Raw genomic sequence first — 19,319 nt, forward strand, 5'->3', positions numbered from 1 at the left:
AATTAATTTCACTGTGTGGCAGCAATTAAACATTTTACCACCCAGGGGCGTCATAGGCTACTCAGTTACCTGCGAGTTTCTGTTTTGATTTCAAAAGTAATCATGAAGGGGCCACGGCGAAGTGTGGCGTGGGACCATTTTGATTTAAAAAAACGACTTAGTTCACTGCAAACACTGCGACGCCGTGTATAAGTACAACACGGCCACGACTCAAATGATGTACCACTGTCAAAGTGCATCCGACCCTGGTTAATGTCAGTGGCGGTGCATCCTGCTCTCAGTCTCAACCTAGCATCATCTCGGCGTTAGCACAGAGGAGCTGCGATGCACAACGAGCAGAGAAAATTACCCAAGGGATCTGCAAGTTCATTGAGATGGATATTGGAACCAGCATGTCACATTCTGTCACGACGTACCATCACCAGACTGGTAGAAACTCACTACGAAGAACGGAATAAGGTTCCCCGGCCCGGGCTGGCTAAGTTAGCGTGGAGGTACCTGTGCATCCCAGCGGGTGTTTTCGGCGGCTCGACTGACAGTCACCAGGTAGTGGTCGCGTCTGACCCCAGATCATGTCAACATGCTTATTTTTCTCAACAAAAACCAGTAGACTGGTGCAGAAGTTGTATGTGAGTTGTCCATGCCTACGCAGCGCATGCATATATATATATATATATATATATATATATATATATATATATATATATATATATATATATATATATATATATATATATATATATATATATATATATATAATCTCTCTCTCTCTAGCTATCTCTCTCTCTTCAAGTTTAGCCTAACCTCCAGTTGACAGTTAACTGCCACAAGTTGTTGTTGTTGTTCTTGTAATTAAGATGTCATCGAAGGAAAACACGCTGTATTTTCATTGAATTTTTAATTTATAAATCATTAATTTTAATATAAAAATATTAATGATTAATCGATAGTCGATCGTTAATTCTCCCGACGATCGACTAAGAAAATTTAATCGAATGCCCATCCCTACTAAATACTTTTTTGCTCCACTGTATTACTTATTTGTCTGTAATAAGTCCAGAGGTCCAACTGCTTCTATCGCTATGTTAGTAGTTCACATAATAGTAATGATCTTTCTGTCCCCATTTCCACCCACCCTGCCCCGATCTTTGTCTCTGTCAGGCTATAAATAGGGAGATGGCACCAGAGTACACAGATGACCAGGAGGAAGGTGAGCAAATCTGTAGCATGAGTTGTTGTCAATACTTGTTACAGGGTTGTAAAGCTTGTAAAGCAGTACATCTCTTAACTTGGAGAAAAAAAATGGCGATGTGCTTGGTAACAAAAATTAGTAGTACAGCAAAAAAAAAAAAACTACAGTAGATATTATTCATGTTTAGAATGTCTTTATCGTAGCTATTTGGCAGCACATTCTAAACCAGTTACAAGCTGAAGCTCATTTTATGATGTTTTTGAAGGCTTTGGCTTAGTGGGATATTGACCACTTGGCTGTGTGTATTTACAGAGGTCCAAGATGGCTGGCAGTTTCGGCCTCCTCCCCGAGGAGTCACCAGCAGTGAGGAGTACACCCTCTGTAAAAGGTAATACACGCTGGTTGGTAATATTCACACGGTGTGAGTCATGAAGAATGTCTTATCTCTTATCCACAATATTGCTAAGGGAAATTAATGTCATGTCTGCTGTTCTATATTGTGTGAAAGACTGGCATTTGAAAGTAAACTGACCAATATAGCTTTCAGGAAGTATATCAGTGTATCAGTGCTGGAGTATGTATTGGCTACACCACTTATCTTTTCAGGGATAGGGTAAAAAACCGCTCTGGCTTGTTTGTATTTCTCTAAACCAATCGTAACCGTCCTAGGCGGCGCTAAGCCCCGGATGCAGCAACGGCACGCCCTTGCTAAATAGATAGTGGAAGGGAACGCGCCGGATGTCAGGCCTTATCCCAGCACTGTACATCTGGTAAGCCAAACTAGATTGTTGCTATACTGCCCGTAAAAAATACAGGTGCCTCCCTTTGTGTGCGGCAAGCGGGAAAGCTTTTTGGCTGCAGTGAAAATTTAGTTTTTGAAAGGCTAAATGCCATGCAAGATGGATTGAAACAGAATTTTGTTGTGTTTTTTTGTTGAATGTTTTCACTAAAGTTTGACTCTTGGACTTTACAACGCTCTGGAGTTATTGGAAATGTTAGCCTCATCCTTATCTGCAACTGTGCAGAAATACTGGGTTTAAACAGAATGAGTGGTTGGACATGCAAAAATAGAAGCTGCGTAGCATTTGAATTTCAGTGTTATAAATAAAGTTTTGAAGCTTCCAACCAATTGGTACAGCCCTAGGAATGTTAGGACTTTCAGTTCATGATTGTGTCAAATGCTGTTTTGAAGGATTTTTGGCCATGTTAAAATGTTTTGGATTAAAAACACACAAATACACATTTTATACAATACAGACCTTGTTTTAGCACCAGTTCAGCACACAGTTTGTCTTTGCTATAGGTACTTGGAGCAGGGTCTGTGTCGGTACGGGGCCCAGTGTACGTCAGCCCACTCTCAGGAGGAGCTGATGGAGTGGCAAAAGCGCTATGCGTCACGCCTCATCCGCCTCAAACAGCAGCAGGAGAGCAAACACTTCACTGAGAACTACATGGAGACCCTGATAGAGAAGTGGATGAATTCCCTCTCCCCAGAGAAAGTGGTGAGTGCTTGCAAACTCAAAAGTGGCTCGATGGATAGAAAACAGACAAAATACCATGCCAAGGCAAAGATTCACTTCCTAGAAAGGCAAACCCAAATACGTCTGTATGGTACTGTGATTTTTATTAAAAACTTCTCCAAACTTTCATAATCCTCTCACCTTGTAACTCTAGTGGGGGCAGCACCAACAACCTTGTACAACCCAGCAAATAGCTTTTGTTTACACACACACACACACACACACACACACACGCACATGCACACACACACACACACACCCCAAACTGACTACGTTAGCTGAGTTTTTAAATGTACCAGGTCTGTTGTTCATACGCTCTCCTATTAGGAAGGTTACACATAGATATACCCCTTGTTTTCACTTGTTTGCGTATTATCATTTTATAACTTCAAGTAATAAAACACCAGGCTTTTACTTTATCTTCTACCATGGTTTATTGGTGAAAAGTCAATTCTGATTAGCTGCAGGATGTCCATTAAAAAGGGATATAGGACACATAGTGACGAGTTCTGGTGAAACTGACTGTTTACTGTTGGAAAAAAAAATTAAAAATATCTTATTTCCAACGCTGAGTGTAGTCCTTCAGTGCCTCGTCCTCTGAACACCACAGCATGGCGCTAACGCACAAGCTGTAAATAAATTACACTGCCCCTCCGAACTGACTTTGTTTTACAGGGATCATCTCTCATCTCGTTCACTGTTCAACTCGCTACTACACCTGGCATATTATTTGTTCACAAAAGTCTTTAAAGATTTGGGGACAGTGACATGGCTGGACAGCTAGCTTGTCTTGTTATGTAAACATAGTGTCCAATTATACTCACTGATTGTCAACCGTACACAATGTTATTGACTTTGAATCTTGCTAGCATAACGTGAGCTTTCTGGCTCGCATCCGAGCCAAAAAGTTCTATGAGCTAGGCAGGCTAGGAATGTTTCCTGTTGCCAAGTGTTGCAAGTTGTATCTAGGGTCCATCCTATTTACTGGAGCAGTGAACAATGTTTGCATTGCATAAGAACCTTATGGGATGGTAAATGGATGTTCCAGGTATTGGTCAAACCCTCAGAAGTTACCAGGAAAACCGTTATTGTTTAAAAAAAACAGAATGGTCTTAAACATTTTTTTTCCAAGTTACCATGGTATAAGCGGGTTGATGCCCTTAGACTTGTCCCTTACCAGGTAATTAATTGACTTTGACAAAAGCAACCGTTCTGGCCTCGCCGTCGTCCATTAATTCCTGATAATGGCTACCTCGTCAGGCATTAACCCTTATATATTTGCACAGCAGGAGCAAACTATCCTTTTTGACAGACTACTTCTTGCAAAAGATTTCGGAGTACAGTTGCAGTGATATATTCTGCCTAACCATCTGTGTGTTTTTTCCCTAGCTAAGTGACTATTTAGAAGGAGTGAATGTAGAAACCAGCTCCAGCCTCTCTGTTACCGTCACCACCAAAAAATCCTCCCACTCCTGGACCTTCTCCTTCTTGTGCAAGGTAGGATGAAATGTTGAATACCAAGCATCTACATACTCAAATATTGTCTTTGTCTAACCAGATCATTTGTCAGTACGACACTGAAAATAAGGCAATATTCTGCATTGCACACCTGCCAGTGCTAATTGGTCCTGATCATCTTTTGATTATGTGAATGTTCTGATTCTCTTTCTCCTTGACTAGCCGGCTAGAAAGCTGTACCGCATTGCGCTGCTTTATGATGCCCACCGACCACACTTCTTCATCACAGGTGTGTCAGCTGGGGACCGGCTTCAAGCCCTCCCCAAAGGCTGCCAAGAGTGGACTCCAGCAGAGGAAACAGGAGGTATGTATTGTTAAGATTAGCTACAGATCCCAGACAAGGTGTTTTTTTTTGGGGTTTAGTTATGTATTGGCCCTATCTTGTATTGGTTTGCAGTTTTTGATTTAAAAAATGTCTACACTTTTTCAGGCAAGTGGATATTTCAACCTGCGTTGTTCCATCTCTTTTGTTTTGTCTACAATAGATTGCAAGATAATTGCATTTATATAAAACTTTGTTGTTCTGACAGTAGCAGCAGACAATGGCCTGGACCACTGTCTCTACAAGGTTGCAGTGGGATTCAGCACAGAAATCTTTGGTACCTTCCGACAGACCGTTGTTTTTGACTTCGGCTCAGAACCTGTGCTGATGCAGCGGATCATGGTGGATGCTGCCTCTATCGAAGGTATGCTAAAAGGCATCAAAACAAACAAACAAAAGGCAAAATAAGGTCATCTAGAGGTTTTCGAAAAGTTTTGTCAACGTATATAAAATATAAAGGAGTGACACGACTGTTTTAATTTAAAACTATCTATTCAGGAATCCATTGCACTGTGTCTCAAAGTGATCACAGTTTTACATCAATGTCAAGTTATAGATTGTTTTCCAGTCATTTTTGGATAGGTATGCTTTTTTGCATGTCGCAATTTGTAGTGGTTTTAGTTTTTAAATATTTTAAGAAATTGCTTTTTGTGAAGATCACAATTGGTTAAATAAGCACTTACAGTAATAAATGCTGTTAACCACCCTCTTGTCCTTAAGTATGTAAATGTAGTTTTGTTTTGGATGCAGACATAACGCACACTTTGTATGAACAAATTTCCCCTTTGGGAACAATAAACATCTGTCTATCCTTTGTTCCCAGACCTTGAACACCTGATGGCAGCCAGGCAGCAGCTCTTGATCACTGCAAAGCGCTGGGATTCTTCCTGTAAGACCATCGTAGAATTCACTCCTAATGAAACGATGGCAGAACTGGAGCGTGGCCTTCTTTCCCGCTATCAGATCCCTCTGTCGGCTGACCAGCTCTTCACCCAGTCAGTCCTGGACAAGACTCTGACCAAAGACAACTACCAGGCCCGACTGCATGACCTGCTCTACATAGAAGAGATTGCACAATATAAGGAAGTTAGCAAGTGAGTATACAAGTTGCCGTGGTTTCTTCTTACTCGGATAGTAAAATAGATCTTCCATAACTGTACATAATAAAGCCTGAATGACACTAATTGATGTGAGAGATTAAAAACAATGACAACAAACAATATATTAGCAAATTCTTAACATAAAATGTAACTACATATAAACTTGTATATCTGTGGTAAGTCGGTGCTCAGGCTCTAAGGCATATGGCAAAAAAGTATCAGTTTGGAATGCCTTCATTTGAGGAAGCAGGCGAACATTGGTGTAACTGGTAATTTTAGCCAAGGCATTTGCAAGCTATGTGTTACTGTTTCAATTAAATGACAAAAGTTTAATGCAGACTAAAATTAGTATGGATTTGCTGTGGACTGCAAAAAATAAGTTGATAATAGTGTAGAGTCAGTAATAGCCTGCTTGGTGATATTAAATGTTATCAAGTAGGTAAGTGTACCAGATCCTAATTCTCCACTGATGGAAACATCTCCAGTTAATTATTCCAACCCTTGCAAAGTATGTCAGTATATTTCTATCTGGTAAAAATTAGAATGTTGTAAACAAAAAAGAGAGAAAACAATAGGCCAAAGCAATAAAATGTAAAATCCTTAGTTGCAACACCAATACATGATAAATCTGTAATGACAGAATTGTAAGCGTGTCTGTGTCTCTAATATGTACAGTCACATCTGATGCGTCCTATTTATGGTGCTAATTTAAAACAATAGCCGTGCTGCGTTGACAGCAAGAACTAATGCAAGCTACTGACATTTAATTTAACCTTCAACCTATAAAAATAGGATATAGGAAATGCCATACCAGTATGGACCTTGTCTGAGGTTGAGTGGTATAAATGTTTTGCTATGAGATGTCAACCCACCACAAGGTGTCAGGCTCGACCTTCAGTGTGTGTGTGTGTGTGTCTGTCTGTCTGTCTGTCTGTCTTGGGGGGGGGTGTATCTCACACATAAATTGACTGTCTGGAGGGGGGGGGGTGTATCTCACACATAAATTGACTCACACTTTCGGTGTCCTCACCTTGGAGGTAGATGAGGAATGTAATGTTACCTAAGTGTGATGCTAATTACAGGTGAAATTACAGTAAATGCTTAATTCCACATTCAGTGATATGAGTACAGTGGACTCTCCCCCTACACAAATGTCTCTGCTTTCGTCTTTGCTCTTAGTTTAATCACTGATGCAAAACCATAACAAAAACCTCAAATGTGCCTTTGGTTGTTTAACACCACTGGTTTGCAAATATAGAATGTGTTAACTTATCTGCGTATGTCAATCGTCCATCAGCGTTCATCACCAATATTACTTCCTATTTCATCACTTCAAATACAGCGGAGACCAATCTAATACATTCTGAAACTGAAAGAACCCAAAAGTGCTTCGGTTTCCCCCTCAATGTGTGCACGATATGCTTTGTGCCGATGCTTGTTTTTCTTCAAAGGACTGACTCAAAAATAATTAAGTTCCTTTTTAGGTTCCTCACTAACAAGGTTTTATTTAGGTGACTTTACATTGTGAAGAATGTTTAAGGCTTTTACAAAATGACCGTAAATATGATTTTATTTTTTTTGTGATTCACATTGGCGTATGCACAGTGCGATGACAGGCTTCAAAGTGATCATCTTTCTCACCATCACCACTCTGTGCTCACTATAACCGTGCATAGCTGTTTTTAAGTTGTGTGCTGCCAATATTAGTAAATGGTATGCACGTCATTATGGCACCACTGTGGTGAATCAAAGTTTAGAGAATGTTCAAATGCCTGAGGCATGCATGCATGATGAACTTGGAAATGTGGTAGGACTAAGAAGAAACCAGGCATTTTCAGTTGGCAAGCAGGTCTTTCGCCACTTTGATGCACTGACTTGTTTGGTTAATAGGTCGAGACAAGCTTTTCTTAAGAGAAAATGTATAATACTGGCAAGAGTGTGAATATACAGCAACCTATGTATAAATATGTAGCAAAAGACTGAATTTCCAGAAAGCAGAACAATACCAGGATAAAAATCCCTGCAGTAAAGGAAGGATACACATGTGCCTCAGTCACAGGAGAACATATTGTTACATTGGTTTGTCAATAACATTCCACAAAACAATATTGTGATTTTTATTAAAAAAAATTACATTGAAGCTAGAGGTCTGAAACGGCATAACCAAATGTCCATGTTTGTCCCCCCAGGTTTAACATCAAAGTGAATCTCCAGCTGGTCACCAGCTTCATGCTGACAGGCATTTCTGTTGGAGCAAAGTATGCCCAGAATGGACAGCTCTTTGCACGCTTCAAACTCACTGAAACACTTTCTGAGGTAACTGGATTGGTTGATTTTGACAACATTGGTTTCTGCCTTTTCACTCTTAAGTACTGTAGCTACTTATTTGTGGCACTTGGAGCCCCAAGGTGTCAGCTAGCTAGCTCTCCTGAACAGTTTCTTTTTCCTTACCTCAGGACACATTGGCTGGACGGCTAGTGATGACCAAGGTAAATTCAGTTCTGCTGCTGCCATTTGGCCGTGAGGGGGTCAGCAGCCACCCGCCTCCTGGGGTCAAAGAGCGTGTTTACGAAGCTGTGATCGAGGAGAAGACCAAGGACTACATCTTCCTAAGGATCTGCAAGGACTGCTGTGAGGAGCTGGGGCTGCTACCTGACAGAGAATTACAGGTATAATTCGCACCAAGGGAAAAGTAGACACTTTGCTTAAGCATGAGGCGTCCCTATCCTGCTGTCACAACCATATATTAAATAGGAGTGGTGGATTGACAGCAGTGGAAAAGGCAGGTGAATAATCTCTTAACACATCCAATGTCTTTGTACTAAGAGATTTGAGTTAGCATCCATTTCAGGATTCGCTCCACCCTGATGCTTTGGCCTCGAAAAAACTTGGAGGGTTAAAGTTTCACATACCGATTAGCATTTTAACAAAAGGTTGCAGGACAGAGGTGGACCATCTTTCCAGGAAAACCTGTGTGTTCTTATGTGTCTCTGTAAGCACTGCTGACTCTACCTACGTCAGCAGATGAAGCAAGTGGTTGTATTAACAGTTATCAAAACAACCCTTATCCTATCTCTGTGTGAGCATAATCTTCGTATTCGTCTGCATACGCTGATTCTGCCTGCTTACGTGATGCAATTTAATTTCCCTATCTCACCTCTGTGGGTTCTCAAAATATTTCACACTGCCTTGATGTTTCATGCTCTTCTAACTTTGGCATATCTCAGACTTGTCTGCCCTTGTATTCATTGTTGCTCACTTTCTTGCTTTGTCTTTTCGCCCCTTTTTTGCTACTTAATGTTAAAGTTTTTATCTCGTGTATTTCTTTTCTCTCCTTCCGATTTTCATTTTCATTGCATACTTTACAGTATACCTGTAAGGAGACAGTATCTGTTAGCATGATGACGAGGCCCTCCAGCAGTGGAAACAAAATCTTAGTGATGACATAAAACTGTTTTAAGCAAAGGGATTAAATAGAAATGTAGGCTCCCCAAGACACCAAGGTAAAAATGGACAACTTGTCAGCTGTGCCATGGTCAGTACTAACTAAACATGGCACACAATTGTGCAACAACACTTTGGTGGGGTTGTTGCAGGTGTTACCGTCCTGCCCAGTCTCCCAGTCCCTCTCACTGGGAAAAATCTCCATTCCATGATGTTGATACCCCCATGATTCACTTTGTGGATGATATTGGTCAATAGCACCTGAAGCACATGAAAGCACCTAGTTTTTGCAGAATTTGACACTTTTATTTCCGTAATATTGACAGGTGGACACATGTATGTATGTCTTTTTTAACTCCTGTCTACACAATTAAATTTGCTCAAGTTGACTTAAGACTTAACTTGATTTAGCTGTAGAGCGGCTGGCAATATTGTTGTCTTGATTGGTTTGGTGGCAATAAAAAGTATTCATTGGAGTGCTGTCCTAATTGCCTTTTATATATTGTTTTTTGTAGAACATAATTTAATTTGAGCAATTGTACTTATAAGTATTTTAAAACTATTCATAGATACAATGCACACATTTCATGTATTTCATTCGCTATGTTTGATAATTGTGGGTTCTCTATAACAGTGGTTCCTAACCTTTTTGGTCTATACACCCACAGCCAGCTGAACTCACGTACCCCTTCATCAATTCTCAATGTGTTCCAAATGTATAACACTATTGATAAGTGGATATTGTTAATTTTATCATTCAAATGAACTGTCAATATTTAGGTTAGGTTGGTCAGGGATCAAAACTGAATGATTCCCATTTTATCCAAAATTATACAACCCTAACAAGAACGGTTTTGATTGAAATATTTGCTTAAATTACAGTGTTTTGCTCATAACATAGTATCCGTGGCCTGTAGATGGATATAGGCGAGTGGGCTGATTGAATTGACTGCTTAGTAAACTCTTGGCATTTCCTCTGTGTCAGGTGGAGCTCCAGTTCCAGCTGAACAGACTGCCACTCTGTGAGATGCACTATGCCCTGGATCGCATCAAAGAAAATAACATCCTTTTCCCTGACATTGGCCTTGTCCCCACCATCCCTTGGAGCCCTAACAGGTGTGTATTTTAACATGAACACAATCACACACATGTCAATGTTGAGGGCCGATTCATAACTTAGTTTTACGTTAAAGGCAGCCCTCAATATTTTATTCTGATTATGGTTTCCATCTCCTGTGGGCATGGTGAGTCAATGGGAACTCTGGGATACATTACTGCCTTGAAATGAGGGAAAATGCCATATAAATAAATAAATAGATGAGTAACGTTTGACTTTGTTTTACACACATGGCAGACTGTTTCATGTTGCTGTGTGGAAGAGGGAACCTTCCTTCATATTGCAGATGAACAGTGAAGACTTCACTAAATATTAGAGATCTGCCAATCAACAACTTCCATTTATATTATTTTAAATGTGAGGGAAGATGTGTGTGATGTGTTTGAATTTTAACATCAGACATGGTGGTGCCGTAAAGCGGTATGTTTTAATATAAAGACACACTTTGGCACTTCAACCATGAAGTATATAGTGAATAAAAGCATTGCACCTTGGTTTGTGGTTGTGCCATAGTAGTATACATCATTAACATCTCAATGTCTTCACATCTTAATGGTCATTTTATAACTGATGTGCACACACGGTGACAAATCGAAGGTAGAGCAGTGACCATTTTCTAAACATCAGTGAGTGGCCATATTGTCTATTCCTATCCACATCTTTCACCTTAGTAATTAGGAAAATGACATTTAGACCTAAGCAGTGTGGAGTTTACTGATGTCATGTTGATACTAATGGGCTATTTTCTCAATTCAGAGAAACAATACAACCCTACATATGTTTAATGGTCATTTGGTGCTATGATTAAAAGTTTTGTAACTTTTGCATAAAAAAGGACAAGGCAAGATGGGCATCAGATAGCCATTTTAAATTATACCTAGTGCCTTGTTTTGACCAATAACAGTGTTAGATTTGGCAAGTGTATAATAGCTTAATAGCAACACATTTTATTTCATCGATCAGTAACCTGTATGATGGCAAAATGTGTAAATAGGCTTACCGCTTCAATCATTATTAAAAATATCAATCGCACTTCATTCACTTTTTTGTATTCATAACCTTAAGCCAGATGTGTTCTAATTAGTTATGTTAAAGTAAGGGCAAATGACAAACACCTGGGTGTTAGATTCTTCACCAGAACTATCAGCTTGCAGTAGTGTCTCAGCTTTACATCTTGTTTTCTTAGTTTTGATGCCAAAATGCAGTGTTTTAATCTTGAGTAGAGAGAAGGTTGATTCACCCTCGATTGCATTTGTGGAGAAAGTATAGTTGGCATAAAATAGGGTTTTCGTCACTCCTTAGAGTACCCCTTGATCTCACCCATCCAGCTCTGTTATAAACACACACACACACACACACACACACACACACACACACACACACACACACACACACACAAACAGCGAGATATCTCTCAGCCTTCAAACTATGTCGCAGTTGGAGCTCAATCAATTGGTGTTAGTGGATTCACAGCTTTAGAGGATGCAGTCCTCATAATGAGGACAATGATGCTAGGAGACAAATGCACGTGCACACACGCACCCACTCCTGTATACTAGTTAATATGGACTGCTCCTCTTCACAGTATTTTGTCATCTGTACAGTGCTGCCACTTTTTATTTTAGTGGTGAGAAGGTACTCATGCCTGTTGCACATTCATGTGGAAACTGCTTCAACTGCAATTAACTTTGTCGAATTATTTAATGCTGTATTTGTCAAACTTAATTAAGTTGTCTGTAAAATACAATGACAAAACAATCATGTATGTTATGGAAAGAAATGAAAGATAGACCCTCAAAGTACGAGCTGCAATAGGTAGGCACAGCTTATTTGTCTATAGTCTGAGATGTGTACGTTGCCTTTATTTATGTGTTTCTGACTTATCAAGCTATAGAGCATAATGTAAACGCTCAGGGACTGACTGGGTAGTGACCTTTGTTCAACCCCCATCACTTCTTACCCACTTCCTACCCCCCGTTGTTTCCCTCCCTTCAGCCTTTACGCATCTTTGATTTTTCCCTCTATGCTGTTACATCCACTCACATCTAATTCCCAGACACCCCACCTTCTCCCTGGTGACCCCATCTTAGTTTTCATTTTGAGTCTGTATGTGTGTGCATACATTTCCTGCTATTCTGCAATACTTTTTCTTTCTCACTTTATCTTTGTCCTACTGAGGTTGATCCCCCTAATTCTGTAAGTTCATTAAAAGTTAATGTAATGATTCCTCTAATAATTCTCCCATCTTCCCTCTGCCCTCAGACAGTGGGACGAGCAGCTGGATCCTCGTCTGAATGCCAAGCAGAAAGAGGCCATCCTGGCCATCACCACACCCGTCACTATTCCCCTGCCCCCAATCCTCATCATTGGGCCCTATGGCACCGGCAAGACCTTCACCCTGGCACAGGCTGTCAAGCACATCCTCCGCCAGGACCAAAGCAGGTCTGTTTGTTTTTTTGTTTCAACATATGTTGCATCATTTTTGACCTCTGTTGGCAACAAGCAGGAAATATGCACTTCCTTTACAATTCCTTACCTGCATTTTAAACCCTAAACCTCCATTCTCTCTGTCTCCCAACATATGATTATTTATCTGCTTAATTTTTTATAAAACTTGACAATACTTTCATATAAATACTCAGCCTACATGTTTTATGTTTTTCATCTTTAAAAAGTCTTTATCCAAAAGAAGGCATTAAACTGAAGGGTGAGGTTCTCTTATAATGAAGGTAGTCTTAGATTTTGGCCAATACAGTAATGTATTTGTAATTATATTTGTATAAAGCAAATCACTGTCATAATAATGCCGCTTTGTGATTTGCTTTTGGGTTTGTTTGTTGTTTTATTCTTCAGAAATTACAAGTTTGCACTGATATCTGGGAGCACTCTCCCCTTTCCTTCTGGCCCTTGAAAGGTGTTGGGTGTAAAGATGGAGAGAAATGTGTGCGTGCGTGTTTAAAATTGTCGTCATTCTTAAAAGCTTCAGATGGCAAGGGAGGTCAGTCAGAAGGTGTGATTGATCTGGCAGGGGTTGCTAGGCTGTGCAGTGGCCTCTGTTTTAGCTCCAGGGCAGTGGCAGCCTTGGGTTTGCCATTAAAAGTTCAAGAAAAGTGAAAGTGACACTGAAGTGTCAAGCTGTGGTGTGTGTGTGTGTGTGTGTGTGTGTGTGTGTACTGTGTGTGTGTGTACTGTGTGTTAGGGCTTTGACTTTTGCCCCAAACTCATATTTGAAGTTTGTTTGTTTATTAATATTCGAATTTATTCGAATATTTATTAATAATATTTTGACCATTAAATCAGTTAATTTAATGGTAAATTTAATAATTCAGTAAGACTTATATTGGTATCAAACTTCGTATATGTTCTGTCCACCAGAGGGCAGTGTATCAGGCAATAGGCGTGCAATGATGTTTTCAGAAGAAAAACACACTGCCACAACAATTTTTTTATTAAAAGTCAGACCCTGGATTAAACACAAACAGTATGCTTTCAACAGGAAGTTTGGATATTTCACCGTAGCCTACGTAGGTGGTCTGATGTTTATACTTTTGCGCTTGTGTGTGTGTGTGTGTGTGTGTGTGTGTGTGTGTGTTAGAGTGAGAGAGTGACGGTGATTACCGGTAGCTTCAGAGCGAGTAGCGACTCTAGAGTCCTAGTTAGAGAAACAAAGTGTCTCCCCTGTGCTTTCTGACCACGGTGGGAAATCTGTAGCAGGAAAAGTGAATCCTCTCCTTGATTTCACGTTGTTTATGGAGAAGGCGAACCAGGAAAGGAGTCGGGGGGGGGGGAAATGCAACGCTACCACGCTACGGCCGAGCGAGAGTTACATTTTGAAATACGTGAAAAAGCCTCGGAATCTGAATTGAAAACGTTTACAAGCAAACACATTTACAAAAAAACAATGCCCATAACAGGTTTGAATATTAAGGGCTGCCTAATATTTGTTCGAATATCAATATTTTTTTAAATATTCAAATTATATTCGAATAGCGAAGTTCGGAGTCAAAGCCCTACTGTGTGTGTACTGTGTGGGCATGCATACTTAAGAGTGTACATGTGTCATCGCTCGAGGACAAAGAGTGCTGGTCATTTGGATTCATTTGTGGTCGATGCACACGGTTAGTTTGATTATCAACGCATTTCCTTGGGCCGGAATGCATTTTCATGCAAACACTAATCTGATCAATCAAGTTATGTTGCTTCAGTGGGCCACACAGTGTTGCGTAACAATAAAACATTGCAAGATGTTCCATTGTTATTTTTCATCATTAGTTAGCTCTCTCGTGTATACTTACAGGAAATTATGTAATTTAGTGTGTTAGAAGCAAAGCAATATAGCACATTAATGGTTCCCTGGTCTTAATGAATAATTAATGCAATCCTTCGGACAGTGTCTCCTGAACAGAAGCTAACATTTTGTGTTTGAATAAGGGAGACAGGCTTGTATATATGTAATGTAAAAGGACAATCCGTGTGTAGCAATGTAATATTCATTCCTCATTTCACTTTGTATACGTTTAATATTTTATCTTCAGGATGAATTATAGATATTTTAAAAGCCAAGACAAGGGGGAGTGACCCCTGTGGACGAGTGCTGCCTGCTCATCATACTGTTAAAATGATGAAGACGTTGTATAGACCAGACCGAAGTGTACCCAATATGTGTAATTGTAAATGGTCAATGCTCGCTGTCGCTGTGATGTTTGACCAACGTTTAAATGGGAACCTTGAAAGACAGCTTTGCAAAGCTCTGTTTTACAAAACTGGCTCTGCTATCCCTCTATCATCGTAATTTAGGCTTGAAGTAACTGCTTTAAATCTTCATGTTGTGGAATAAATATAAAGAGGAGTTGTGTTTCCTTTACTGCTTGTTATTTTTGTTTTATAGTATGTACAGTATGCATGTATGTATTTTAAAGCATGTTGAGCAGCGGATCATTTTTTGTAAATACATTTTGGGCAGTCTGATCAGAGATTAATATTTGATATTGAGCTTTTGGCACAATACAATGTGTTGATGGGATAATGGACCTTATCTCTCTCACTTGCTTTGTATCTGACGTACAGCTTGACGTAAAAAAACTTTTGTATTCCAGTCATACAAATTAAAGGGAACCAGCCCATAAAGGCAGGTTAAAGGGTCAGTTCCCCCCAAATAACGACAAAAATGTTAATACCTGCCTCTCGTGGTATCTAATCAAGCAGATAGTTTTGGATTTATGTGCCATGGTTTTGAGATCTCTACCACTGAGTAGCGCAGAAACTGTGTCATGCTTTACGTCTGACTTTGTTTGTCTTTTGTCTCTACAGGGTCCTGATCTGCACCCACTCCAACAGTGCGGCCGACCTTTACATTAAGGATTACCTCCATCCTTACGTCGAAGCAGGCAATCCACATGCCAGACCTCTCAGGTATGAAAGCAAACTTACTTAATAAAGACGTAACGCCTACGGGCAGAAACATGCTTTATGTGCTTTGTGTATGTGTGCGTACTGTGCACAACAGTTAAAATATGCAATAGTGCCTTAAAGGAAACTTAAGCTTATGAAGGCATATTTTAACACTTTGTGTCCTCATGTTTTTCTGGCAGCTGCAGTAGTATATACTGTATTGGCATTAAGACCCTAACTTACCTCCAGTTGACAAAAAATTAACACTTGCCGCATCCTGTAGTGGCACATTTTAGGTCTACAGCCCCCCAAAGCACACTTTTGTCTTAGAGTTAAACACATTCATGCCCTAAAGCAGTCATAGTTTGTCTACTGTGAGCCATTTAAAGCCCCAGATCTGGTCAGTTCTAGGGTTGGGTATCATTTGGATTTTTTCCCATACCGGTGCTAAAACAGTGCCTGAACTGATACTTAAAAAAAGAAAAAGAAGAGCACAAAACAGCCGGTGACAAACAACAGCTTGTTTATTGCCAACGCCATATAGTCAAATTTAAACTATTTATTTATAATGTAATAATAACTTATAACAATAACTTATACCACTAGATGGCAGAAGGGTATTTTACAATAACTTTGAATGCACCATGAGCTTAAGAGTTGCAATTGCAGGGCTCCTGCAATTGCAACTCTTGAGGACAGATAAGCTTGAGCTTACGCGCTCTCAGGTACCGAAATTTCGGTAAAAAAGGGGGCAAATTTACTGGTTGCACATGTGCGACTGGATGTAAAATTCAGTCGCACACTCTCAAATTTTGGCCGCAAAATGCGACCATTTGGTCGCAGTCTGGAGCCCTGAATTGAATACACCATTAAGTCCTTTCTGTGTTTCTCCGACAACTCCAACAGCGGTAGTGGGCCAGTGGCCATGTTGCAGCTAGTCTACTCTGTGTCTTTAGCTGCAGACTGTTAACCATCCCAATCCTTTCAAGGAAAATACAGCCATATTTTACACAGTTTAGCCGTGAGCATTTTAACTGTATTTAAGCTAACGATAGGCTGGCGTTACCTGCTGCCAAATGTAGTGTTAACTAGCATCACGTGCAGTGCTGCTTCTGTTGCCTCAAGCGTCCATTTCGGAACACCAGAGAGCAGCGCAGGCATTTAAGTAGCACCGAAATGAGGCATTGTAATCTGCGTTGTCATTTGGTCCAGAATTTGAATTTGTCAGCTGAGACCATTGTAGCCGGAGAGCCCCTGCATGACACCCACTCATCTCTACATCAACTGGATTACAATTATTGGAAAGCCTGCAGTCAGAATAATACATCCATATTATACAGAGATTGTTCTATGGATGGACTGTTTTTGCCTCACAGCAGTGACAGGCAGACATTTGCTACCTTTAGAGATGTAACCCCCAGAACTGTCCTGCTTTTAGAACCACAGCTGGGGTCAGCAAACACACACACACACACACACACACACACACACACACACCCACCCACCCACCCCATGGATACACACAACTCCCTTACACTGCATCAGTGACTTTGAGTCACATTTCAGCAACCCCAGAGACAAAGGACAGAAAAGCATTGCCTGCCTTGACCAGTTTGTTAAGCCTAGGGACCATATTGGCAATCAAATGACTAGTTTGACATTAGTGGGCAGTCTGATTTCAATGGATTTCAGTATAAATTCCTCCATAATCACTGTAGCAACCTCCTCTCTTATCTCCCCCTTGTCTTATTTGGGATGAGTGGACTCAGTCAAGAATAAAGACCCTGTTTGAATATTTAGTGCCTTAGAAAGAGACTGACCAACATCCCAAGGAGGCAAGGGCTTCCCTTCCTTCCTGTCATGTGCAGTCATGCATAGTATTTTTCCTCTTCATTTCTTAAAGTATTAAAAATCCTCCCTAAAATCATTACAATTATTCACTATAAACCTTTTATGATACACCCTTTTGATGTTTCTTTATAGTTTGCCTTGTGTGGAGTGAAACAGAAAAGATGTTTATGCCAAAATATGTCTTAAAAATTATTTGTAGCCGGTCATGAAACTATTTAGTTGATTTAGGAGTTTCCTCCAAGACTGAAGTAGTAGGGTAAGCGTTGCATACTCTAATCTAAAGTGTTGTTCCATTTTAATTGTAAAGGAAGTGAGGTCAGACAGAAATACAATGCTACTTCTTTGTAGTCATGTTTTATCTGTACTCATAATTAAACCCATAGCATTGATGTCAATGTGTGCTCTTAATGGGCAATAATACCATGCAGCTACAAGTCCTGTTGTGCGCTTTTACTGAATGAAAGTAATTCTGGGAAATGTAGGTAATTGGTAAGTGAAGTGAATTGAATTACCTTAACAATGTATGTGAAGAAAACATTATTTAATTCACAATGCAGGTTTATACACCCAAATAAGATATGAAGGGGGACAACCTCAGACTCACAAAGTAATTGCTCTTGTCCTCCATGGGTTGTATTTCTCTCTCCTGACGTTTCTTCTTTTGTCTCTCGCTCTCTCTCCAGGGTATATTTCAGGAACCGCTGGGTGAAGACGGTTCACCCACTGGTTCAGCAGTACTGTCTCATCTCCAGCACACACATCACTTTCCAGATGCCCACAAGGGAGGACATCCTCAGGCACCGCGTGGTGGTGGTCACCCTCAGCACCTCCCAATACCTCTGCCAGCTTGACTTGGAGCCCGGTGAGTCATATTAGAAGATATGTAGTCATTTCAAGTGTAGTAGCAAAGTGATGGTTGTGGTGGACAACCATTTCCCTTAGCAGCTTTCATTCTCTTTTTCTATAAATATGTCAGTTTAAACACATGGTTTCAACAGATTATAACTATACAGCAGCAGTGTAGGAAATAAATAAAAAAAATATATATATATATATATATATAAATAAATATAGTATCACCACCAGTAATCACCACCTTGTGTCAACATGAGTAAAAAATATTAGGGTGCGGCCCTGCCTCTTCAGAGCGTTACACCATGGTCACCATCTTCCTCTTGGCGTTCTCGGTGTTAGGAGGAGATGGCACACCGCGGGTCTCCTCGTAGATCAGACCAGCGCTTCACTCTGCCGCAGCGAGCCGGATGGCGCGTTTGGTGATCCCGTGGATGTAATTACAGAGCACTTCTGCTGCATTGCTTCCTGATTTCCCTACGGAACGGCCCAAATCACAGAACGTGCGTGTGTTGGTCGCGTGTCAATACAATTAGTGACGTTAATAGAAATTTGGGTTATCTCATTGTTATCGTGTTAATTGGTAACGTTAATTGAATGAAAATAAAATTATGGCATATGTGTATATATTAGGGCTGCCAATCGATTAAAATATCACATGATTGTCCATAGTAAACTTACGATTAGTCGCAAATTAATCACACATTTTTGATCTGTTCTAAATTTACTTTAAAAGCTGGTTGCACACTCTCAAAGGTGTCACCTTTTTCAGCCCTTCTGAGTTTGTGTGTGTGTGTGTGTGTGTATATATATATGTGTGTGTGTGTGTGTGTGTGTATATATATATGTATATATATATATATATATATATATATATATATGTATATATATATATATATATATATATACATACATACATACATACACTATAAATTTCTAAATATATAAAATATAAAAGACATGGCAGACAAACCAGTTTGTCGTTGCAGGCTAGCAACCAACTTTAATGTGT

At 40.0% G+C, this 19,319-nt stretch overlaps 1 protein-coding gene across 2 annotated transcripts in view; it reads left to right on the top strand.

The window, feature by feature from the left end:
* The window catches only part of helz (helicase with zinc finger), a 59,891-nt gene that overhangs the window by 15,473 nt on the left and 25,099 nt on the right, over nt 1-19,319 (top strand). The window contains exons 6-18 of one of the 2 annotated variants that reach the window (XM_078279296.1): nt 1,162-1,210; nt 1,505-1,580; nt 2,496-2,694; nt 4,102-4,209; nt 4,393-4,534; nt 4,761-4,916; nt 5,376-5,646; nt 7,842-7,968; nt 8,109-8,321; nt 10,082-10,212; nt 12,476-12,655; nt 15,524-15,625; nt 18,139-18,317. In XM_078279296.1, coding sequence (XP_078135422.1) covers nt 1,162-1,210; nt 1,505-1,580; nt 2,496-2,694; nt 4,102-4,209; nt 4,393-4,534; nt 4,761-4,916; nt 5,376-5,646; nt 7,842-7,968; nt 8,109-8,321; nt 10,082-10,212; nt 12,476-12,655; nt 15,524-15,625; nt 18,139-18,317 — 1,933 coding nt within the window. The remainder of the gene's footprint in view (nt 1-1,161; nt 1,211-1,504; nt 1,581-2,495; nt 2,695-4,101; nt 4,210-4,392; nt 4,535-4,760; nt 4,917-5,375; nt 5,647-7,841; nt 7,969-8,108; nt 8,322-10,081; nt 10,213-12,475; nt 12,656-15,523; nt 15,626-18,138; nt 18,318-19,319) is intronic. The other variant, XM_078279304.1, reaches the window with a different exon arrangement.

Source organism: Sander vitreus, chromosome 2, assembly GCF_031162955.1.
Source record: "Sander vitreus isolate 19-12246 chromosome 2, sanVit1, whole genome shotgun sequence".
Lineage (NCBI taxonomy): Eukaryota > Metazoa > Chordata > Actinopteri > Perciformes > Percidae > Sander > Sander vitreus.